The 19,029-nt window shown below is 41.3% G+C and overlaps 1 protein-coding gene across 2 annotated transcripts in view; it reads left to right on the forward strand.

Moving 5' to 3' along the window:
* Positions 1-6: 6 nt before the first annotated feature.
* The window catches only part of AMMECR1 (Alport syndrome, mental retardation, midface hypoplasia and elliptocytosis chromosomal region gene 1), a 133,430-nt gene continuing 114,407 nt past the window's right edge, over positions 7-19,029 (forward strand). For both annotated transcript variants that reach the window (XM_019521531.1, XM_019521533.1), the window contains exon 1: positions 7-146. In XM_019521531.1, the coding sequence (XP_019377076.1) occupies positions 43-146 (104 nt within the window). In that variant the 5' untranslated portion in view covers positions 7-42. The remainder of the gene's footprint in view (positions 147-19,029) is intronic.

Here is a 19,029-nt window from a genome sequence, read left to right on the forward strand (position 1 = left end):
GCCTCCCCCGGCGCTGGCTCCGGCGGGCCCGGCTGCAGGAAGATGGTGGTGTCGGCCGAGATGTGCTGCTTCTGCTTCGACGTGCTCTACTGTCACCTGTACGGCTACCAGCCCCCGCGGAGCCCCCGCTTCACCAACGACCCCTAGTGAGTACCGCGCCCGGCCCCGCACCCCCGTGCCCAGAGCCTCGGCACCCTGCACGACTCCCTGCCACAGGGACGTCTCCCCCGGCGCCCCGCCAGCCCTGTGCCTGAGCCCTGGCTCGGAGTCGGCATCCTCTGCGCCCCCTCCCTCCAGACCCCGCGTCACCCGGGACCCCCGGGGAGATAGCTCACGACTGTGTTGGCGCCTGATCCCCGCTTTGCTAGTGTTTCCTGGGGACGGCACAACTGGACGCCGCTGCGCCCTGATCCCCTGCACTCTGTCCCCAGCCCTGATTAGTTTAATTCCTGATCCTTTCACCCTTTCCACTCAATGTACCTGCAAACCATGCTTCCTGCGGGCCCCTTGAGAATAGTTTGCATCCCAGGCGGTCAAAATGCCCATATGACCCCTTAGCACCTTTTGCGTGGCCTCTCCCCACTCCCTTCTCCACTTCCATCCAAGGTAAATTCTCCTTTGGGCTCTTGAGCAAGTGACCGCATATGGCCTGCCAGGCCTGGCGTGAGGCTGTTGGTACCAGCACGGTCCTTGTATGCCCCATGACCACCAAGTTGGGATGGAGAATATGTCCTAATGAATTTCCTTCGTCATCTGTGTACCCGCAGTCACAGTACTAGTTTGGTTTGTCAGTCGTGTTATGTCTGTCCTCCATATTCCAGATGTAGCCTGTGTTTTTGTTATACCCTTAAGAGATCCCCTTGCTAGGTAGACACTGAGGACTTACGTCTCTCCTAGGTGGCCGTAACTGCCATCGTGACAACACAGCTCCACGGGTCTGATGAGCAAGTCCCATCTATACACTCTTCTTAACTCCTGTGTGTGGACAGCTGAGGACCTAGAGGGGAGGCATGGTGGCTGGGAGGGGTATCTCAACTGTGGGGTGCTTTATTCCTTATTTTGTAAATGCAGCTCTTCCTTTTGTAGTGTCCAGTAGCCTAGGAACTCCTGCTTCACCTGCTTCATATTTAGTAACTACCACGCTGCATGGAAGATTGACTGCCCCGTGTCTGTTCTCCAGTGTGGGGTACTATGCTCAACTTTCTGCAGCTGTCACTGCATGGTTTTGTTGATGGAGGAGAAGTGAACGATGCCTGCATTTAATTTGCTGTTATGATCACGCCTGGCTTCTGTGTAATGTTTTTTATTAGGTCTGGAAGTGCTTTACACGAGAGTTCACTATCTTTGTCTCTGTTTTACAGAGCAGGGAAATCAAGGCACAGATAAAAACTAAATTTATCTGTGGAGCTCTCTCAAGTGAGCACTTTGGGAGTTTACTTCCTCCTGTGCTTAGCAGTGAGCTGTTAATTTCAGTTTTCTTCCCCCATGTTAATTGTAGCTCCACTATTTAAGGTTTAACATTACTTTCTGTTTCTGAGGTCATTTATTCTAATTGCTCTAAAATTCAATTGCTTACTTGAATTACCTTGAATTTTGCTGCCTTGAGACAGTCCAGGTTTTGTGGTCCAAATTTATGGTCATTTAACAAAGAGATTCTCAGACTACAACCTCCCTTCCAATGAGCTGTTATAAAATAGCAATTTTTTGGAAAATTTTTGGACAAGTGTAGGGCTCAAACTGTGACACTGAGGTCAGTTGCTCAGAATTTCTGTTAGGATATAACATCCTCCATCCTGCTGGAGAAGCAATATTGAAAAAACGATTCAGCATTAAGTGTAGAATTTCAGGTTGGCACATGATTTATTTGTGCAAAATTTGTAGGTGCAGCAGAACTTCTAACAGTCAAAGAGTTTGCATGCAGTCTGTCAGCATAGGAGACATATAGTAATGGTAATTTTTTCCTGAGTTAGAGCTTAAACTTACGGTGTATAGCTACAACCTTGGCAGTTTTCAAATGAATATATTTCTTTATCCCTTGCCTTAATTCTGCAGAGGATCCTTTTAGAAGGTTTGGCCTGAGACAGATGTTTCTGGTCTAGCAGCAGTTTTTTTTTCCCTTAAAGTCCATGTGCAGATTCTGTTTTAGAGATATTATCCAAAAATTAGCATTAATTAGAAGATGAAAGACTCTCTAGTGAACAGTTAGCTTAATATAATTGTGACTCATGCATTTTCTAAACAACAGAGCCCAACATCCTCAAGAGGTAACAGGTGGGCAGGTCATTTGGTCAAGGGGTTTCTGATATACAGTTCTCCAAACATGAGTTGTTTGTAATATTTCTAAATTTGTACGGTATAACTTTTCCTTGACTCTGCCCCAGAAGAGGGCTGGGGGGGTTGGAGCAGCAAGCAGGAATGGGAGTAGGCTCCCAAACAAAGCAAAGGGCATTGGGGCACGTAACCCTTAAAGGGCACAGTTATTGTGTGCGGGTAGTACACCCCCTAAATTGTCACCTGTACTAGTACAAGGGATTGTTCAAGGCTCTTTTATGGAAACTTGTGAGACTGGGGCTTTAAGCAACTGGGGAATACAAAAGTAGTTTTGAAATAGTTACTCCACGAATAGAGGTGTCTTTGAGCGTGATTCTTGGCTATCTGAAAGTTCAGAAGTGCTGATGGAGTGGAATCATGAGGCAGCAGGGGAAAGTTAAGTGAGCATCTTCCCTTTTCTTCCCACCCTAAAAAGTGGCTCAAAGGGGATCTGTCTGTTCCTTCTCCCTCTTCCCTTCCCTACATACTTCCCATTTCCCACAGTTTGTATTCATTGTTGTTCCAGCCCTCATCAGGGGAAACACCAGGAGCCCACTCCTCTTTCCCCTTTCTGCCTTCTGAGATGAGGAATATGGGCTTGCCCTTGTCCAGGCTGCAGTTTTTGCAAGAGGAAAAGGAATGGTCAGAGTCAAGAGTGGAAAGGAGTAAAAGCTGTGCAGTTCAGGATGTAAGGCTTTCAACTCTGTGCTCAAAAAGTTTCTTATATCTGTATCTCCCTATTTGTTCCCCTTCATGCTCCACAGTACTGAAACCAGGTTGGGGAGCAAGGAAGGACCATACTCTAATTGTATGCGGTAAGCACCATGCTCAGATGAGGTGGGGAGTTGAGAAGAGATGTGTTTGGAGCACTCCCAAGCCTGCAGTGCTGAGATTGAGCAAACCAGTGGTGTGCTAAGGACTCACAAGATCTGAAACTACTGAGATACATGAAGCAGCTCATACCTCTGAGCTATTGCTTCAGTTTAGGCTTAACTTTGTGGTTGTTTTCATTCAATTGACAGAGCCTGTTGAGATGCATGTATGTCTTTGTACCTGTCTGAACTTTCTACCCTTTAGATAAAGGTGTAGGGCCATTGTTTTATACACTTGACCCATATTTGGAGTAGGATCTGTACCTGCCTCTTCCTGCCTCCAGCTGGTACATGTGCTTCCCACACTCCACTTCCCACCTCCCCAGTGTCCCACGCCTGAAGTTTGGCATGGAGTTTGAAGGGGCATGGGTGATGGAGGAATCCTGAGTTGGAGCACTGGAAGAGATATGTGGAGGGGTGTTGAAGAGTAGCATTGAAAGGAGAGGTATAAGGTGTGCTGTAGAGGATGTTGACCACTTTACACTCTAAAATGCCTACATTCATGGTTCCTTTAAAAAAATCCCCTTAAAAAATAACTTCATTGATTCCTGGTCATTCTCTTCATCCTCCCTCCCATGCTGACATCTCCCTCCTTCCTCTGGCTTCATCCCTTGTAGAGAGAACCAGCTTGTGCAGGACAGATAGAGAAACAGGGTCGGATGCTGGGCAGTAAAGGGACTTGCATGTTGTCAGAATAATCTGAAGCCATGTCTATGCTACAAAGTTTTGCTGGGATGGAATTGTCAATTAATTAGGAGCATGAAAAGACTATATCCAGTAGTTGATTTACCTGTGCTAACAGACCCTCGGTTTGGATGCAACAATACTAACAGAAAAGGGCTTTTTCTGTCTTAGTTGATTTTGTTCAGGGAGTAACTGTCAGCAGAAAAACGCTTTCTGTCAGCATATGGTACATCTTTTCTAGCAGGCCATGCAAGCAGAGGCTTCAGTGGGTAGACAAGTCCAGAGATGTTGGAAGGGGAAAACAGGGCTATCTTATGTGAGGCTTCTGATAAATCATTCTTAAAAAAAGGAAAAATAAAATGTCTAAATACTCAGCTGGTGCAAACTTGAGATTGTCCTGTGGTAGCTCATGCTTTTCTGGAATGTGGAGTGCTAAACTTAAAACTTTGAGAACCAGAAAAAAACAAAGTTAAGGTACAAACAAGCCCTGCAATGCAAACTTAATTCTGCCCTCCCTGAGCATCACCTCGACATGCTAGTCATGCATACTGGTGCTCTTTACCAGTGCTCTAGGAAGAGAGCACATGAGCATCATAATACAGTTCAAGCTTAGGTCAAGTGGAATGAGTAGAAGCTACCTATATTCTGAGTTGATTCCACACACACCATCCCAGATTTCCCACCCCTTCACACTAATCCTGAGAATTATTTTGAGACCTTGCCTTCTTTTAGTTTTTCCTCAGCCCTGAAGAACACTTGCGTATGCCACCAGACTGTTGACAATCCCTATGGTGAGAAGACACCTCTGGATGTCTGACAGTCTACAAAATTCATCTTTGAAATGAGACGTACTTGACCCCTCAAGTTATTGATGCATCTCTCCCTGTATCTCAGTGCCAGGCTGCTCCAACTGCTCATCACCCTGCAGTACAATAACACCTAACCAAGTGAAGACAGCAGGTGTGCACAAATGCTGGTATTAAAATCTGGAACACAACACAAGCAACGGCTCATTCTCCTAATCCTCCCTCATATCTGCTTATTATGGATTTATGTATTTTAGGGCCAGAAGGGAGCATTAGATCATCTAATCTGACCTTTATACAGCCCATAAAATTTTGTCCAGTTATTCCTGTATTGAATTTAATAACTTGTTTAGCTAGTGTTATCTTTCAGAAGGGACTCCAGGGACTCCACCTTGAACTAAAAATTTCAAGAGATGGAGCATGCACCACTGCCTTTGCATGGTGCAGTGTCTGTAGTCCTTCTGCAGACTTTCCTATTTTGCAGTGCTAGTTCCTGGGTAAGGAGTGATGTTTGCATGACAGGGGGTGTCATTTACCTTAGTTTTGTTTTTCCTTGTGTTTAGTGGTTTAAGTTTAGCCACTCTCCACATTCTAGAAGGGCATGAAGCACCACTGGGCCACTTTATTGCAACATCAGTAAAATAGTAAGGTATTTAAATCTCAATTGTATATGTATTTAAAGGAGCAAATAAGCAAATGACTTGAGTAAATATTTTCCTTTAAAATGTTTTGGATGTTAGTCCCTATTACTGTTGTTATCCCAACAGTTCCCATCTTCCATACACATATAGAATTACAAATTCTTTTCTCTTCTAATATTCTTATTCCTTTCTTTTCTAATGTTGTACTCTTATTAAAGTGGGAAGAACAGACTGTACATGAGACAACCTTTAAGAAAAAGATGCTGTATAAAAATCTCCTTACTGAAGTTTTGTTCATAGCAAAACCCTCCTCAGCTAATTTCAATGACTTCTTAGTGTAACAGTAACATTAAAATAAATTATAAACCTTGTGATCCTTTACGCTTATCAGCTTTCAGGGGTTGGAAAAATGTGATTTAAAATTTGTTTTTGCCCAGATTGTGTGTAAATTGATCCTGTGGAAGAGAACAGTTTCCAGTGTACTCTGCTGGTGTGCCCTGCTTCCTGTTTTCTACTCCAAGTTTTTTGGGTTTTTGTTTTTTGTGGTGGGGCACAAGGTTGTTCTTTGACTTAGCTACAACTTCTTACTATGCTATTAATACATGAATCCAGAGAGAATGGTGGTTTGCTGCTACTTCAAATGTATAAAAAAAGCTTCATTTCTTCCTCTACAGCCCCAAGACCAATTTAATCAAAACTTTAAACTGTTGTACTATGCTTTTTTTCAATTGCCCCTGTATTTTAATGGACTTTGATAAAAGTTGGGTTATATATGTTACAGTTTGGAAATCCAGAGAATTATGTGTTTCTTATGTATGCGAGTTTGTCTTGGGTTCATGTGGTCTTGGGTCACTTATTCTCTGCAGTTTATTATTTTTACCCACCCATTGCCTTCATTAGTCTGTCTCTCTGTAAATATTTTGATTATAATGTAAAACTTTCATGTGATCTTACAAAAACAGAAACAAACAAAAAAACCCATAATCTTCAAACTCAGGCACATTTATATAGACTGCTTAAAGAAACTGAGCTTATTATATTACATTTTTATATTACTTTTACAAAAAGTTTCATCTTCTGCTTTTAAGAGTAGTGGCTTGCTTTTTTGATTTTTATTCCAGAGCTCTTTATTTTGGTGACAATGGAGTCTATATCACAAAATAATGTTGGGGATAGGCATAACTGTTAGCTTGGTCTTTTCCTAAAGATCAACAGCCATCAGAAGAGATGTCACCTGTACTGTGGGGGAAGGGTTTGGTGGTGATCAAAGTACCCAGTCTGTAGATTTGATTCTCTTCAATTTCTGTGTTTTTAAACCATAATATTCTGTAGTATATTACTTCTATAAAATGTCTCTCATAAACTCTAAAGATGAATAATTTTACTCAGAATTGTAATGGCCTTTATTATTGAATATTGAACACAGTTGCATATCAGTGGGTACATCTCCACATGCAATTAATGTGACACAATAAACTCCAAAGCTGCTTGAGTGCCTGGGACAGGAGCAATTTGAGCCAGGGTACAGCAGGCCTGGGCTGGCAGGAGGTATGGGTGTCAGCATTAGGTAGCAGAGGGGCTGACCCCCCGGCTAAGCTGACCACAGGCATAACTCTTCAAAATTACATTTTGTTGCACTTCATTATTCTGCTGTAAGATAGTACTGTCCCCAACAGTACTATGTTATAGCCAAGTTAATTAGTTTACTGCGCCCTAATACTGACTCACGTGTCGACTGTGTTGCTTTACTGCAGCCCTAATTAGTCTACTCTGCAGTAAAGGGCATGTGTAGATGCACCCAGTGCCTGTGTCCAGATGCACATAGCTGTTTCTTTCCCTAGGGACAAGTAGCAGGGCACACTTTGTGCCACTGCTGCTTGCCCCTGGGTGACATCTGTGCCACATGCTCTCTGGTACATGGCAGGTTACCACAGGTGGGGTACAGGAGACTCGGGCCAGCAACTGTGCTAGCCCCAGGAGCCTTATCTGGGATCCTGGGGGCCTCAGGGAGCTGCAGTTGCAGAGCTCCTGCAGCTGGGAGCTTGGTTGGCAGCCCAGCCTCCAGTTTTGGGCAGCATACGTTGCCAGCATATGCACCACTCCACTTTTTCTTGGCATGGGTTTATTTGACCCTGGGATCTCCCAGGGTCACCCCCCCACCCCCACTCCACCATGCTGCAAGGTAGCAGTGTGGGGCACACCTGCATGTGTGGTGTGTGGCATCGTAGGTGGGTCTGCAGTGCCACACACCCCACATCTACACTCGTCTGGACACGGCCAGCGAGTCTCTCCAAGTGTCGTCTTGTAAGATGAACTTTTTGGAAATGCAGTGCAGTAAGAGATGCCTAGTGTATTGGCTGCCAGTCAGTGTTCTTCAGGGAATTCCTGGTGTATTTGAAAGGAAGATTGTGAATATGCCTTGATATTGTATGGCAAGCAAAATGATTAAGTATCCGGAGGCTGCAAAAAGAATGTACCTTTGCCAGTAGGCTTTACTTCTGATATGTTTGCACGAGTGAGGAAGCACTGAGACGATAAACTCAAAACATCTGTCATAGTGTTCTGTCATTTCTGCCACTTTTCTATTTAATTGAATATATGTGGTAGATAGAGAATTCAAACGTGAAACTGTTCAGCAGGGCACACGGGGCAAGCAGTCTTGCAACTGTAGGCATGGTCAGTAAGTTACCTAGGCTACAAGTGTTTGTGAGTGCTGTTTTAGAGGGCTTTATTAGCAGCGTGTGCTATTGATTTGAATGTCAGCCTCATTTTCCAGTAAAAATAATACTCTGATTTTTATCCTAATATTAGAGGCAGAAACTTTCAGGAGTTTCCAGTACAGGAAATTAAACTGTAGATGCTCTTAGGAAGACCTGGGGTTTTCTCTGTTTCATCTGGAAGCATTTAGCATAAAGTTTGTATTGCTCATGTGTAATCTGTGGTTAGTTGCAATACTAGCTTTATTTAGAAAAACTATTTGTTCCTCCTAACCTAGCATGCGTGTCTGATGGTGAAAGGGGTGAAGAAGAGACAGTTGGGGAGCAAGAAGGAAGATAGCATTTCTTTTCTTTTGTTCCCTTGACTATTTCAGATAGAAATCCATGGTGTTAAAAACATTCAGGCCTGTTGTGATCTTTCAGAATTCTTTGCAACAGAAGAATTGAACTCTTATTTCTCTATAATCAAAAAAGCAAGTGACAAACTAAGAGCTGGCATTTTTTGAGGGGTACCTTGGGTCAAACAGGGTGCCTTGAGTCTAGCAAGGTTGAGAACCACTGATCTAGATGTTCTTCCTTTTTGCATCTCCTCTACCTCAGTTAATGTGTTATATTTGGTTGTATTACCTTGTGGAGTTTTTTATTTCAGAAGAAATAGAATGAATTAGTCTTATCTAAGGTCTTGCATTAATCATGGTTTTTATTAAGGTCACAGAATCCATAAAACAATGGATATTTCTGCAAATTTCTATAAATTTTATGAAATGTATGATACTGTATTTTGAACATGTACTTTTCAACCTCTTTATCTTTGAAAAGAGGAAATGTATATTGGTGCTTAACACTGAATCATTTCACATTGGTGTATGGGTGGCAGTCATTAAATAAGTGGTTTACATTTTATACTAACATTTAATCTCTTGAAAATCAGCTCTTCATACTCAACTTGGAAGAGTCCAGTTGTACACACCTTTCAAATGTGTGCTAAGAATTTGTAGCTTAAAATAATAGGATATTTTTTCACTGGTAAATTGTTCATTAAGTTCCATCATTTCACTTTACATTGATATACAAAAGACTAAGGGAAGTAAAACTGGATGCAGCAATCACTTGACACACATTAGTGAGGTAAAATGAGCTTAACTTTATCTAATCAACTTATCTTCACAAAAAGATTCAACACCTCCTTTCCTGCATAGCGATTTCCTGAGATCAAAAAGTTGTCCCTCCCACAGCTGTCAGTACTCCATCTCTATGATTGCACATGGCATCCTTTCTGCTACCACTGCTTATTCTCACTCTTTGACTCACCCCATGCGACTTGTGCTTTGGCCTATTGATACGTCTATTTACGTGATGACAGACAGTGCCTTAGTTTTCCTGGCATTTGTTCACCTTCAGGGGAAAAATGCTGGTTGAGGCTGCATTGGTGTTCCCTCACATATTGACTGTATGAGCCAATATTATTGTATTATATTTAAAAGGCTGGGTTCTAGAATTGCCCTGGCTTCCACAAGTTGTCCTGATTAGCCTTGTTGCTGCCTGAGGTGAGGAGACAAGGTCACTGGGAGGACAGTTATGCTTTTATATCCTGTGACTGTCTTGTCCTCGTCAGGATTATGAAGAACCATTTCTCTCTCTTGATCTCACAGAATAACTAATTTATGGTCCCGTTTCCTCCCTCTGCCTCCCCCCCCACCCTTTTTTTTTTTTTTTTTAAGTGTTCCTGGCAGGGTTATGTTTAGGAATCTGAGGATTGTAACATTTAAGAAATAAAACATAGCACTGTTACTCATCCTTGTGTCTCTCCCAACAGAGGTGGGTTGTCCCTCCTCTCTACTCTACCACCTAACAGATTTGTAGCATTGTCTTCTCCGTATCAGATTCAGAGGAGGAAGAAGGCCTAGGGTTTCCATTACAGGCTTCTTACTAGAAGCAAGGTTGTCTTTGCTCATTATCCTATATTTAAAAAGTCAGTGGTCTAATTCAGGTAGACCTTGTCTTCAGGTGTTCCTGGAGAAAATTAGATGCTGGATTTTCATTTAAAAAAAGGTTCAAAGTTGTTTTTTTTATTGTAGGCAAGTGTCAAGACACTTAGGAAGTCAGCAAGACTTATGTGGTGATCAGTGTAAAAGGAATGACATTTCTGTTTTCACCGGTTTTAAGTAGATTAAGTTGTGAATTCAGTTATACAGTAAATATCACCTTCTGTCTGTTTCGTCCCATTTTGGAGGCTTTCAGTCCAGTAATCCCAAGTGCTGTTACTATTTTAAAAAAGTAAGAATCACTTTAAAACTTGGCAAAAAAAGCACCCCTTGTATCTTAGCCACTGTACTGCCCCTGTGTCCTGCAGATTATCAGATGACATGGATGGAGAACTAGTCAGAAAATGAGGTTGCAGAAGTAGAACAACTTTTTGTGATCTTGGTCTCTGTACTGAGAGTATTGGAAATGGAGGAAAGGGCAGTGTGGGAAACCAGAAAGCCTGCCAGGTGGGAATAGCTGAGGCTTGTAGTCAGAAGAGAAAAGAGGGAAGTACAGCTCTTCCTGGAAGCTGCTTTCTAAAGTATGTGGTCTAATGAGCATGGTAAGAGTGGAACTTTATTTGGCTTTAGTCCAACCAAGGCAGGCCTAAGTAGGGGTAGATAGGTAGTATTTTTCAATATTATACTCTCGGTCACTGTGGGCCATGCACTGAAAAACTGAATGGAAAATAGGTTATTGAACCAGATCTGTTAATACAGTGACAAAACCTGAAGTTATTAATTAATAAGATCATTGATTCTTAAAACACAGGACAATAATTTAGGTTTGTGATGATCACTTGGAATACAAGGGCAATTCTAGTCAACCTCAAATATGTAGTGAAAATAGGTGACAAAAATTAATATATTTATGTTCTTCAATACTCTAAATGCATGTGAAACTCTTCCTTTTCCTTAATTTGGGGAAAAGACTGGTAAGATCAGATATGATAAAGAGGTTATAAAAGAAGAATGCAACTTACCCTTTCTTTCTCAGCTATTTTGAGGTCAGTAATACATCAGGATTCAAAAAAGGCTCATGCTTTCATATGTGCCCCTGACTGTTGTGGTCCACTCATTTTTTAGCATTAAGCCTGACTGCTACCTCTTATCTTACTGGTGGCTTCTTTTTAAAATAAAAATTTGAGCTAAGCAGTGCATGTTTTTAGGAGCATGAGAAATCAGTGCTTCATGACATTTCCTGGTGGCTGGAGGAATTTAAGGAGTTAAGAGGTGTTAAGTTTTCACTTCCATAATATAAATGGTTGGAGTATACCTATTTGAAGCTGGCTTCTTACCCTGCGCCGTATTGTTACACATTATTTTGATTTCAGTAATGTCAAAGATGCTCAGTAGCAGATGGGCACTCTTATTTGTCATGAAAGCAAAAAAAAATAGCATAGAGAATATTCATGGTATTTATAAGGTACTTTTTTCTACTTTAAGGCATGAACCAGTAAATCACTGACTGAGATTAGGATGGAACTCCCATATCACTCTCCCTACCCCATCGTCTGTATATATGGTAATTTGGATATTCTATAATTGTCCACAGCACGGGTGTCTTGTATTTTCTTCAGATACCTCTTCTACGTGGCAATTCCAGAGAGGGCATTAAATTATATAGGCCCCCAGTCTGATTTCTTATTTGTAATCCTTATATGCAGGCCCACTACCAATAAAAACTTAATTATTTTATTTTGTAGGAGAAAGTGCTAAATTATTAGGAAAAGTTTAGTTCTAGTTTCATTGTGCTCTCCATTATTTTGCAGGACATTGAAAATCAGAAGTCTGTACCAATTGGGAGATGTGCTTTTTCCCTCTTTTTTCTTTTCGAAAGTGTTTGTCTTTTGAATGTCTAGATGGCAGACACTCTTCCAGTGGATAGGCTGCATAAATAGAACTTGCATCTTGGACTATTATAAAAGGGGAACACAGCCTTAAGCTCTCCTTTTATGTAGGAATTCCTGATGATTTGAGGCTCCAGTAGAAATTACAGTAAGAGGAAGGCCAGAGTGATCTCCAAAACATTCTTGGCTCAAATGCATAAGTCTTTAGAGCAGCCTAATACCTCTTGGAAGGCTCTGTTGTTGGAGGGATCAGCAGTTTTCAAACCATTCCAGAGATGAAGCCTTTTTTGGATCAAATAGAGAATCAGATTTGTCTGAGGGTCACATTATCAGGCACTTATGCAGTTGATATTTTTTTACCTTTGCATCCTCCTAGGAATGGGGCTTCCATAAATCTTGACTGTTCAGGTTGCTCCTGTTGACTAGGGGAGGCAGTATCATTAGAGTTACATCATTGAGCCCGGGGAAATCTGGATTCTGTTTTCAGCTGTCACTGGTCTGCTGGGTGACGCTGAGTCATGCCACTGCTTTGTGTCTGAGTTCCTCCATTTGTAATATGTTGTAAAGTAACTGATGAAAAGTCCTCTGTAATAATGTTATTCTTACCAATAACCAAAATCCTTTGAAGAGGCAAGCCAGAGAATTGTTCAGACTCAACTCAGACCTATTTAAACTGAAGTAGTAGATTTGGTGCATATGGTTTCTAAAGTCATTGTTTTCTTGGATCTGAAATGAGTCACTGCTATATCTATAGTCGGTCAGATCCATCAATGAATATTCTTCCTTGTTTACTAGCAACAGCTATAAACTTCTCAGTGGAAATCTTTATAGTCCCTGTGGGCAATAGTCATGGCATCCTCCTTTGCCTGCTTCTTAAATCCTTTTTGTGGGAGTGGATGATCTGTTATCAAGTATGCTGTCAGATAAGACTAAAGCACCACCTTCCACAAAAGCAACCTTAACTTTTTAGGACCTATTAGTCTGTAGGATGACTTCCTAGAAAAAAGTAGCTAATGGTGGTTAATAGTCATTTAATTCCCAGGCTGGCATGGACCCATGATAGCTTTAAACCAGTGATTCTCAACAAGGATGATGTGGCAAGCATATACATATAATAAACTCAGAGATTTCAAATAGGAATCTCTAGTCTCAAAACCATTTCGACCTGTTGTAGTCTTCCTGAGTTCTTTGCAACAAAAGAATTGCTCTATTTTTCCATAATCAAAAAAGAGTGAAATCTAAGAGCTGGTATTTTCTGAGTGATGCTTTGAGTCTAGAAAGGTTGAGAACTGTTGCTTTAAACGAAGAAAAAACAGCAAAAGTTGGGTAATTGTCATGCCAAGTTTAGCACACAAATAGGAAAATAATTGTGCAGTAATGGATAAAAACCTCAGAAGGGTAAAGGACAGAGTTACAGGCATACCTTGGAGATATTGTGGGTTCAGTTCCAGACCACCGCAATAAAGCGAATATCACAATAAAGCGAGTCACACGAATTTTTTGGTTTCCCAGTGCATATAAAAGTTATGTTTACACTATACTGTAGTCTATTAAGTGTGCAATAGCATTATGTCTAAAAAAAAATGTACATACCTTAATTAAAAAATACTTTATTGCTAAAAAATGCTAACCATCATCTGAGCCTTCAGCGAGTCATAATCTTTTTGCTGGTGGAGGGTCTTGCCTCAATTTGTAAAAAACGCAATATCTGCGAAGCGCAATAAAGCGAAGCGCAATAAAACGAGGTATGCCTGTATTACCATTGAGAGCAGTCAGGTGGTCAATACAGCTAATGAAAAGACTACTTCATCTGGCTAGGGAACTGAGTTTTTTGTCAGTAAGAAACAATTGAAATGTTTGTAGACTAATGCAAGGTGTTTGAGTAATATACTGGGGGCACAGAGGAATAATAGTCCCAGCTGGATCATAGGTGTAAGGATATATGCTGTGAGAGAAGGAGAGAAATAAATGTGGTGCGATAGTATTGAACTGCTATTGTTCTATTCATACTATCCCCCTTTTCCCTTAAAACAGATTTAAGTCAAAATCATTTTGGGGAAGTTCTGAAATTTGCAGTAGGCCTCGTGGGGTTCACTTGGATATAGATAGAAATATCTGTAATATTACAGAAAAGTTCTTCATAGAGCTGTCATTTTGGCAGATTGTAACTCCCCAGATATAGATGGGCATAGGTACTACTAATGGTAGGGCACGGATATTTCTTGATGTAATAATCCATGGTTTTCTATGTCAAGTAGTAATTGAACCAAGAAAAAATTATCCTAGTTTAGGGGTTAGTTATGTTAGCCTGAATTCGGACAGAATATAGGGGAGGAAGGCACATTACGAACTGGCTGGTTCAGAGAGGCAGGAGCTCTTACTGGCAGCGGTCTGTTTTTTCAGATCCTAGGAATGGCCCGGAAAATATTTTATTACTTCCCTTCAGCCCCTCCTGGAAATTGGTGATGATCTCAAGTGAGCTTTGGTGTGAGGTGGGTGTGGGGTGAGGGACAGGCCTGTCCTGGCTTATGTGTAGCCTTCCAGCCTCAAATAATATTTCTCCAGCAACAGACTACCCTAACTCCTATTCCCACTAAACCACTGTTTGGTGTGAACCCCAGTTGTGCCCCCTAGATCAACATGGGCCAGATCATCACTGGACAGAACAATACAAATTATAACATCTGGGATTCATGTACTTGCTCCTCCACCAATGCCATATATGCCATCACTTGCTTATAGCGCCACTTTGCTGTCTAAATTGGCCTGATGGGGAAAGCCCTGCATAAAAGAGTGAATGCCAGTTTGACATCAGTTCCAGAATCACACTGTAGTGGAACAGTTTAACATCTTTGGACAGTCCATCACTGACCTCCGCATAGCTGTCCTTAAATAAAAAAAACCTTTAAAAGCCATCTGGAACAAGAAATCACCACAGGCTGGGTTGTATTAATGTTGGTTCCAACAGGAACTGTAGGGTATTTATACATGTGGTGTGTGTGTGTGTTGGGGGGGTTGCTTTAAATAAAGCAGCTCTGAGAGCCGCTCTAATTAAAGCGACTGAAGCATCTCGTGTGTCAGCATTCCCATGCTTGAAAATGGCGGGGGTGAGGGGTGTGTTAATTAAAGCTCATTTGCCGAGTTTTAGTTAAAGTGCCCCCACGCCTGCCACTTTTCAGTCCAGGGACACTGATACATGAGACACTGGAATCCACTAGAGTGTGGTAATTACTGCCCATGGTAATTACCACGCTCCAGCAGACTTGATTAATCAAGCCTGCTTGTGTATAGGAGCCCATAGATTCTTGTCCCATAACCTGAACTATCATGCCAGTGTCCCTGCAGATATTAACTGCCTTGTTCATCTTTATTGATTTAATCAGTCCACTTATTACCTTCCTTAGCAATGTCCCCTCCTCTTGACTCTTTTCCTTCTGTGTACAATTTTTTCTGTCTACTGTTCCTAGCATTTGATAAAGGAGATTATGAAAGTTCATGCCTCTGACTGAGGAACTCTCTAATGCAGCGGTCTCCAAGGTTTTTCCCCAGTGGTCTGGATGGGCAGTGTCTAGTCCATCAGCAGGCCAGGTGTGGCTGTTGGCCCCAGTCTGGTACCTGGGACGGATGCCCTTGGGACCCCATCCACCTGCACGAGAAGAGGGGGGTGTAGCTTGGTCCCAACCCAGGCATGCGAGGAGAAGGTGGGGGTGACCTTATCCAGCCACATGAGGAAAGGCAGTGTGGCCCAGCCCCAACTTATCTGTGTGGGGAAGAGGGGGCATGGGCCAGCCCCAGTCTGGCTGTGCAAAGGAAGGGGGTGTGGTAATTTGGGATTGTGGGAGGGTGGTAGTATTAATGGCCACTAGTCCCCTGCAGCTAAATTTTCCTACCTGTGGGAGCTCACATTTGGCCTGCGGGCTGGAGGTTAAGTGTCTCTGCTCTAACATAGCCCTCTACCCTACCTTCTGCATAGTTCAGGTTTATTTTGTAAGGTATCAAGGATACTGCAGAAGAGCTGGACATAAAACATAACTTGTGATCGCTCAATCCAAGGTGATTCCATTTAAACAAAGACAGAGGCATTGTCAAAACAGAGTAATCAGAATATCATACAGGAAGAACAGAATGACCTTAACAACTGGAATAATAATAGGATGAAATGTAAATACCACAGTTTAATGTTATGCACTTAGAATAATAACAGGTATAAGATGAGCTCATCAGTTGGGAAGGACCAAGGAGAGACAGCCCTGGGCGTGTTAATCACTTTGTGATAGACTATGAATCTTTGATATGATGCATCCTTGAAAATGGCAAGTGATTTATGAGTTATCATATCACCAGAAGAAATGTGGAAGGCTCTGTGCAAAGCTCTGACTGAGATACCATCTAGGATACCGTGTACAGTTCTGGATTCTCTTTGGCAAGGAAGGTGGATTCAGACTGTAACAGGTACAGAGAAATGCTACTAGAATGGCTGACGAGAGCTTATCTTGCTAAAATGAGACTGAAAGAATTTGGCTTATTTAGCACAGCAAAGCAAAGACTGAGAGGGGATGATTGCTTCCTATAAATATCTCAGGATGGGAAAACAGCTATTTCAAGCTGAAGGACAATGTTGGCACTGGGACAAATGTGTGTAAACTGGTCATGAATAAATTCTTGATTTAGGCAGGAAACTAGAAAAAAAGTTTCTAATAATTAAGAAAGTGAGGATTTGAAACAGCCTTCTAAGAGGCTTTGTGGGAGGTGAGAAATTTAACTGCTCTTAAAATGGAGCATGATCAGTTTATGAAGAAATTATATGATCCATGTGCCTATGGTAGGAGGGAGACTGGACTTAACAACCCAGGGGATCCCTTTGAGTCATAGGTTTCTCTGGGAAAAAGGGTTTTATTTTATTTTGTTTGTTTTAAATCCCAGCTCTTCAGTGGCTTCTTGCATGGCAGCATTGAGGAAATGTTAGTGCCTGGGGATAAGAAGTCCAGCAATTTTGCTTGTTTGGAAAGAATACACATTTAACTTTGCCTTTGGGAACCTCAAATGATCAGCCTGTTAAGGGCAAGGTGCAGCTTTTCTTTGCAGCCTGTTACCATGAGTTTATTACTTTTAATTAAAAAATGAGGGTTTTTTTAATGCTGCTTAAGATGTTTCCATTATATATTGGTTAATATGCAGATGTGTTATGGTTTTGTCCTTGACATTCCAGACTTACATTCCAGACTTATGATCTTCAAGTCTATGGATAAAAACAGAGATGACTGGACTCTAAATCTTAAAATGGGAATGAATTTCTGTAGGTCTAAAACGGATTAATTTTAGAGACAAATGAAGGCAAACAGAGAAAACGGTAATTGACACTGAGAGATCAGTAGAGTTTACTTGTGGAAAGAAACTGTTCTGTTATTGGGGAGATCAATATTAATCACCTTCTACAGGGTGCTTCCAGCAGAGAGGGGTATGTCAGTCAGTAGCATGGCTTTGCAGAGGCGCTGTGTTTGAAGAACAAATATTGTTCTTGTAACCTGACATAATTTGTCCCATACTGTAATTTTATAAGTGTATCTTGACTTGGTTATTAAGATGTTTGCAGTACAAACTTACTGGTTTAATTTAAGAGGAGGGTTGCCAGGAAAAATGAGAGAGAGAAACAGCGGTTCAAGATAGGCCACTCTTGGCAAACATTTAAGGGTTCATAAGAGTCCATTTCCAAAGTATTACTTTTGAAGATTCTACTTCCTGGCTCCAGCCAATTTACAAAACTGGTTTTGATGAGCAAAACTGAAGCATGAGAACTTGCAAAGCCAAAGCAATACTGGCAGTTTTAAAGTTGACTCTCAAGGGAGGGGGTGTTATTCAGGGGAGCTAGACTGACACAGAGATCTCACTAGGTTATCAGAAGACGCTGGATGTTAGGCCTGTCTAGCTTATTTCTAGGGGACACCAATTTGGGTAAGGTTAAATGTGCCCATTGATAATTTTTTAAATTCATTCTCTTCCCTTGCCCAATGCTTCCCTCCCCCCCACTGTTAAAATAAACAGCGTTTATGTTTTTAAGAAGGCTACTTGATCTTGTATTCTTGACAGGAAAAACAACAGGTGCCAAATCTAGGGAGACCTGCTAGGCAAGCATGATTGAAATGCAGGATGCTCTTGATATAGGAGTGGGGGAATTGTGGGATTTTATCATGGGATGGGTAAAAGTGGGAGTCCTGTCACCTGAGCAAGGGTACTCAGATCAGAAAACAACAGCTGTTTAAAACTATGGTAATATCTTCAATAGGACCAGTCTCTATAATAGGAATTACCATTTTGGTAATCCATTAAACAGAGTTCTGATATTGCAGTTTTACACATGCCTTTAAATTTAGTTGTTAGCAAGTTGACAGTTGAGGTTGCTGAGTCTTGTGTGTTCTGGGATGAAGATTTAACTTAGTGGTTTGGCCTTTAGAAACTCCATTGACTAATTGATCCACAAATGATGTATGAGCAAAATAATCTCGCCCTCTGTGTCAGTGGTTTGTTCCGCAGGCTAAGCTTTATTTTGCAGTTGCTTTCAAATGTGACAGTTGAATTTTGAATTGGAATTGTTTGGGATTTGTGCATGGATTGTAAGTGCATTACTTTTTAAATTGTATACAAAGTAACTGCACTTATCCTCTGTGAAATTACTAGTTTTGTTAATTTTTTTTGTTACAGACCTATTGCAGTGTCCTCTGTATTAAAAGAATTGAATCATTACTCTTGGAGTATACCTTGTTTCCACATGTTATAACTGAGGAAGTTCAATAATTCATCATTTATAAAATATATTGTACATTTAGTTTTCAGGATAAAGTTCTGGATTCCCTCTAGTTACTGTACAACTCATTAGCTACATAGAAAATACTGCTTCTGTAGACCACAGACCACATCAATGGTAATGCATGAAGCTTATTATGCAGACTTAGTGTTTTACAATGTTTCCAGGATAATAAATTTGTCAAAATTGAATTTTGACAGTATTTAAATACATCTTATTGAAGATTCCATGTACACACGTGACGTTTTATAGCCAGAAGATTTTGGCTTTCTTACTTTGTGTTTGGCTTGTGTTTATGAAATCTGAGAGAGAGTGATTTTTAG

This window comes from Gavialis gangeticus, unplaced genomic scaffold (assembly GCF_001723915.1).
Source record: "Gavialis gangeticus isolate Ggan-Ray unplaced genomic scaffold, GavGan_comp1, whole genome shotgun sequence".
Classification (NCBI taxonomy): domain Eukaryota; kingdom Metazoa; phylum Chordata; order Crocodylia; family Gavialidae; genus Gavialis; species Gavialis gangeticus.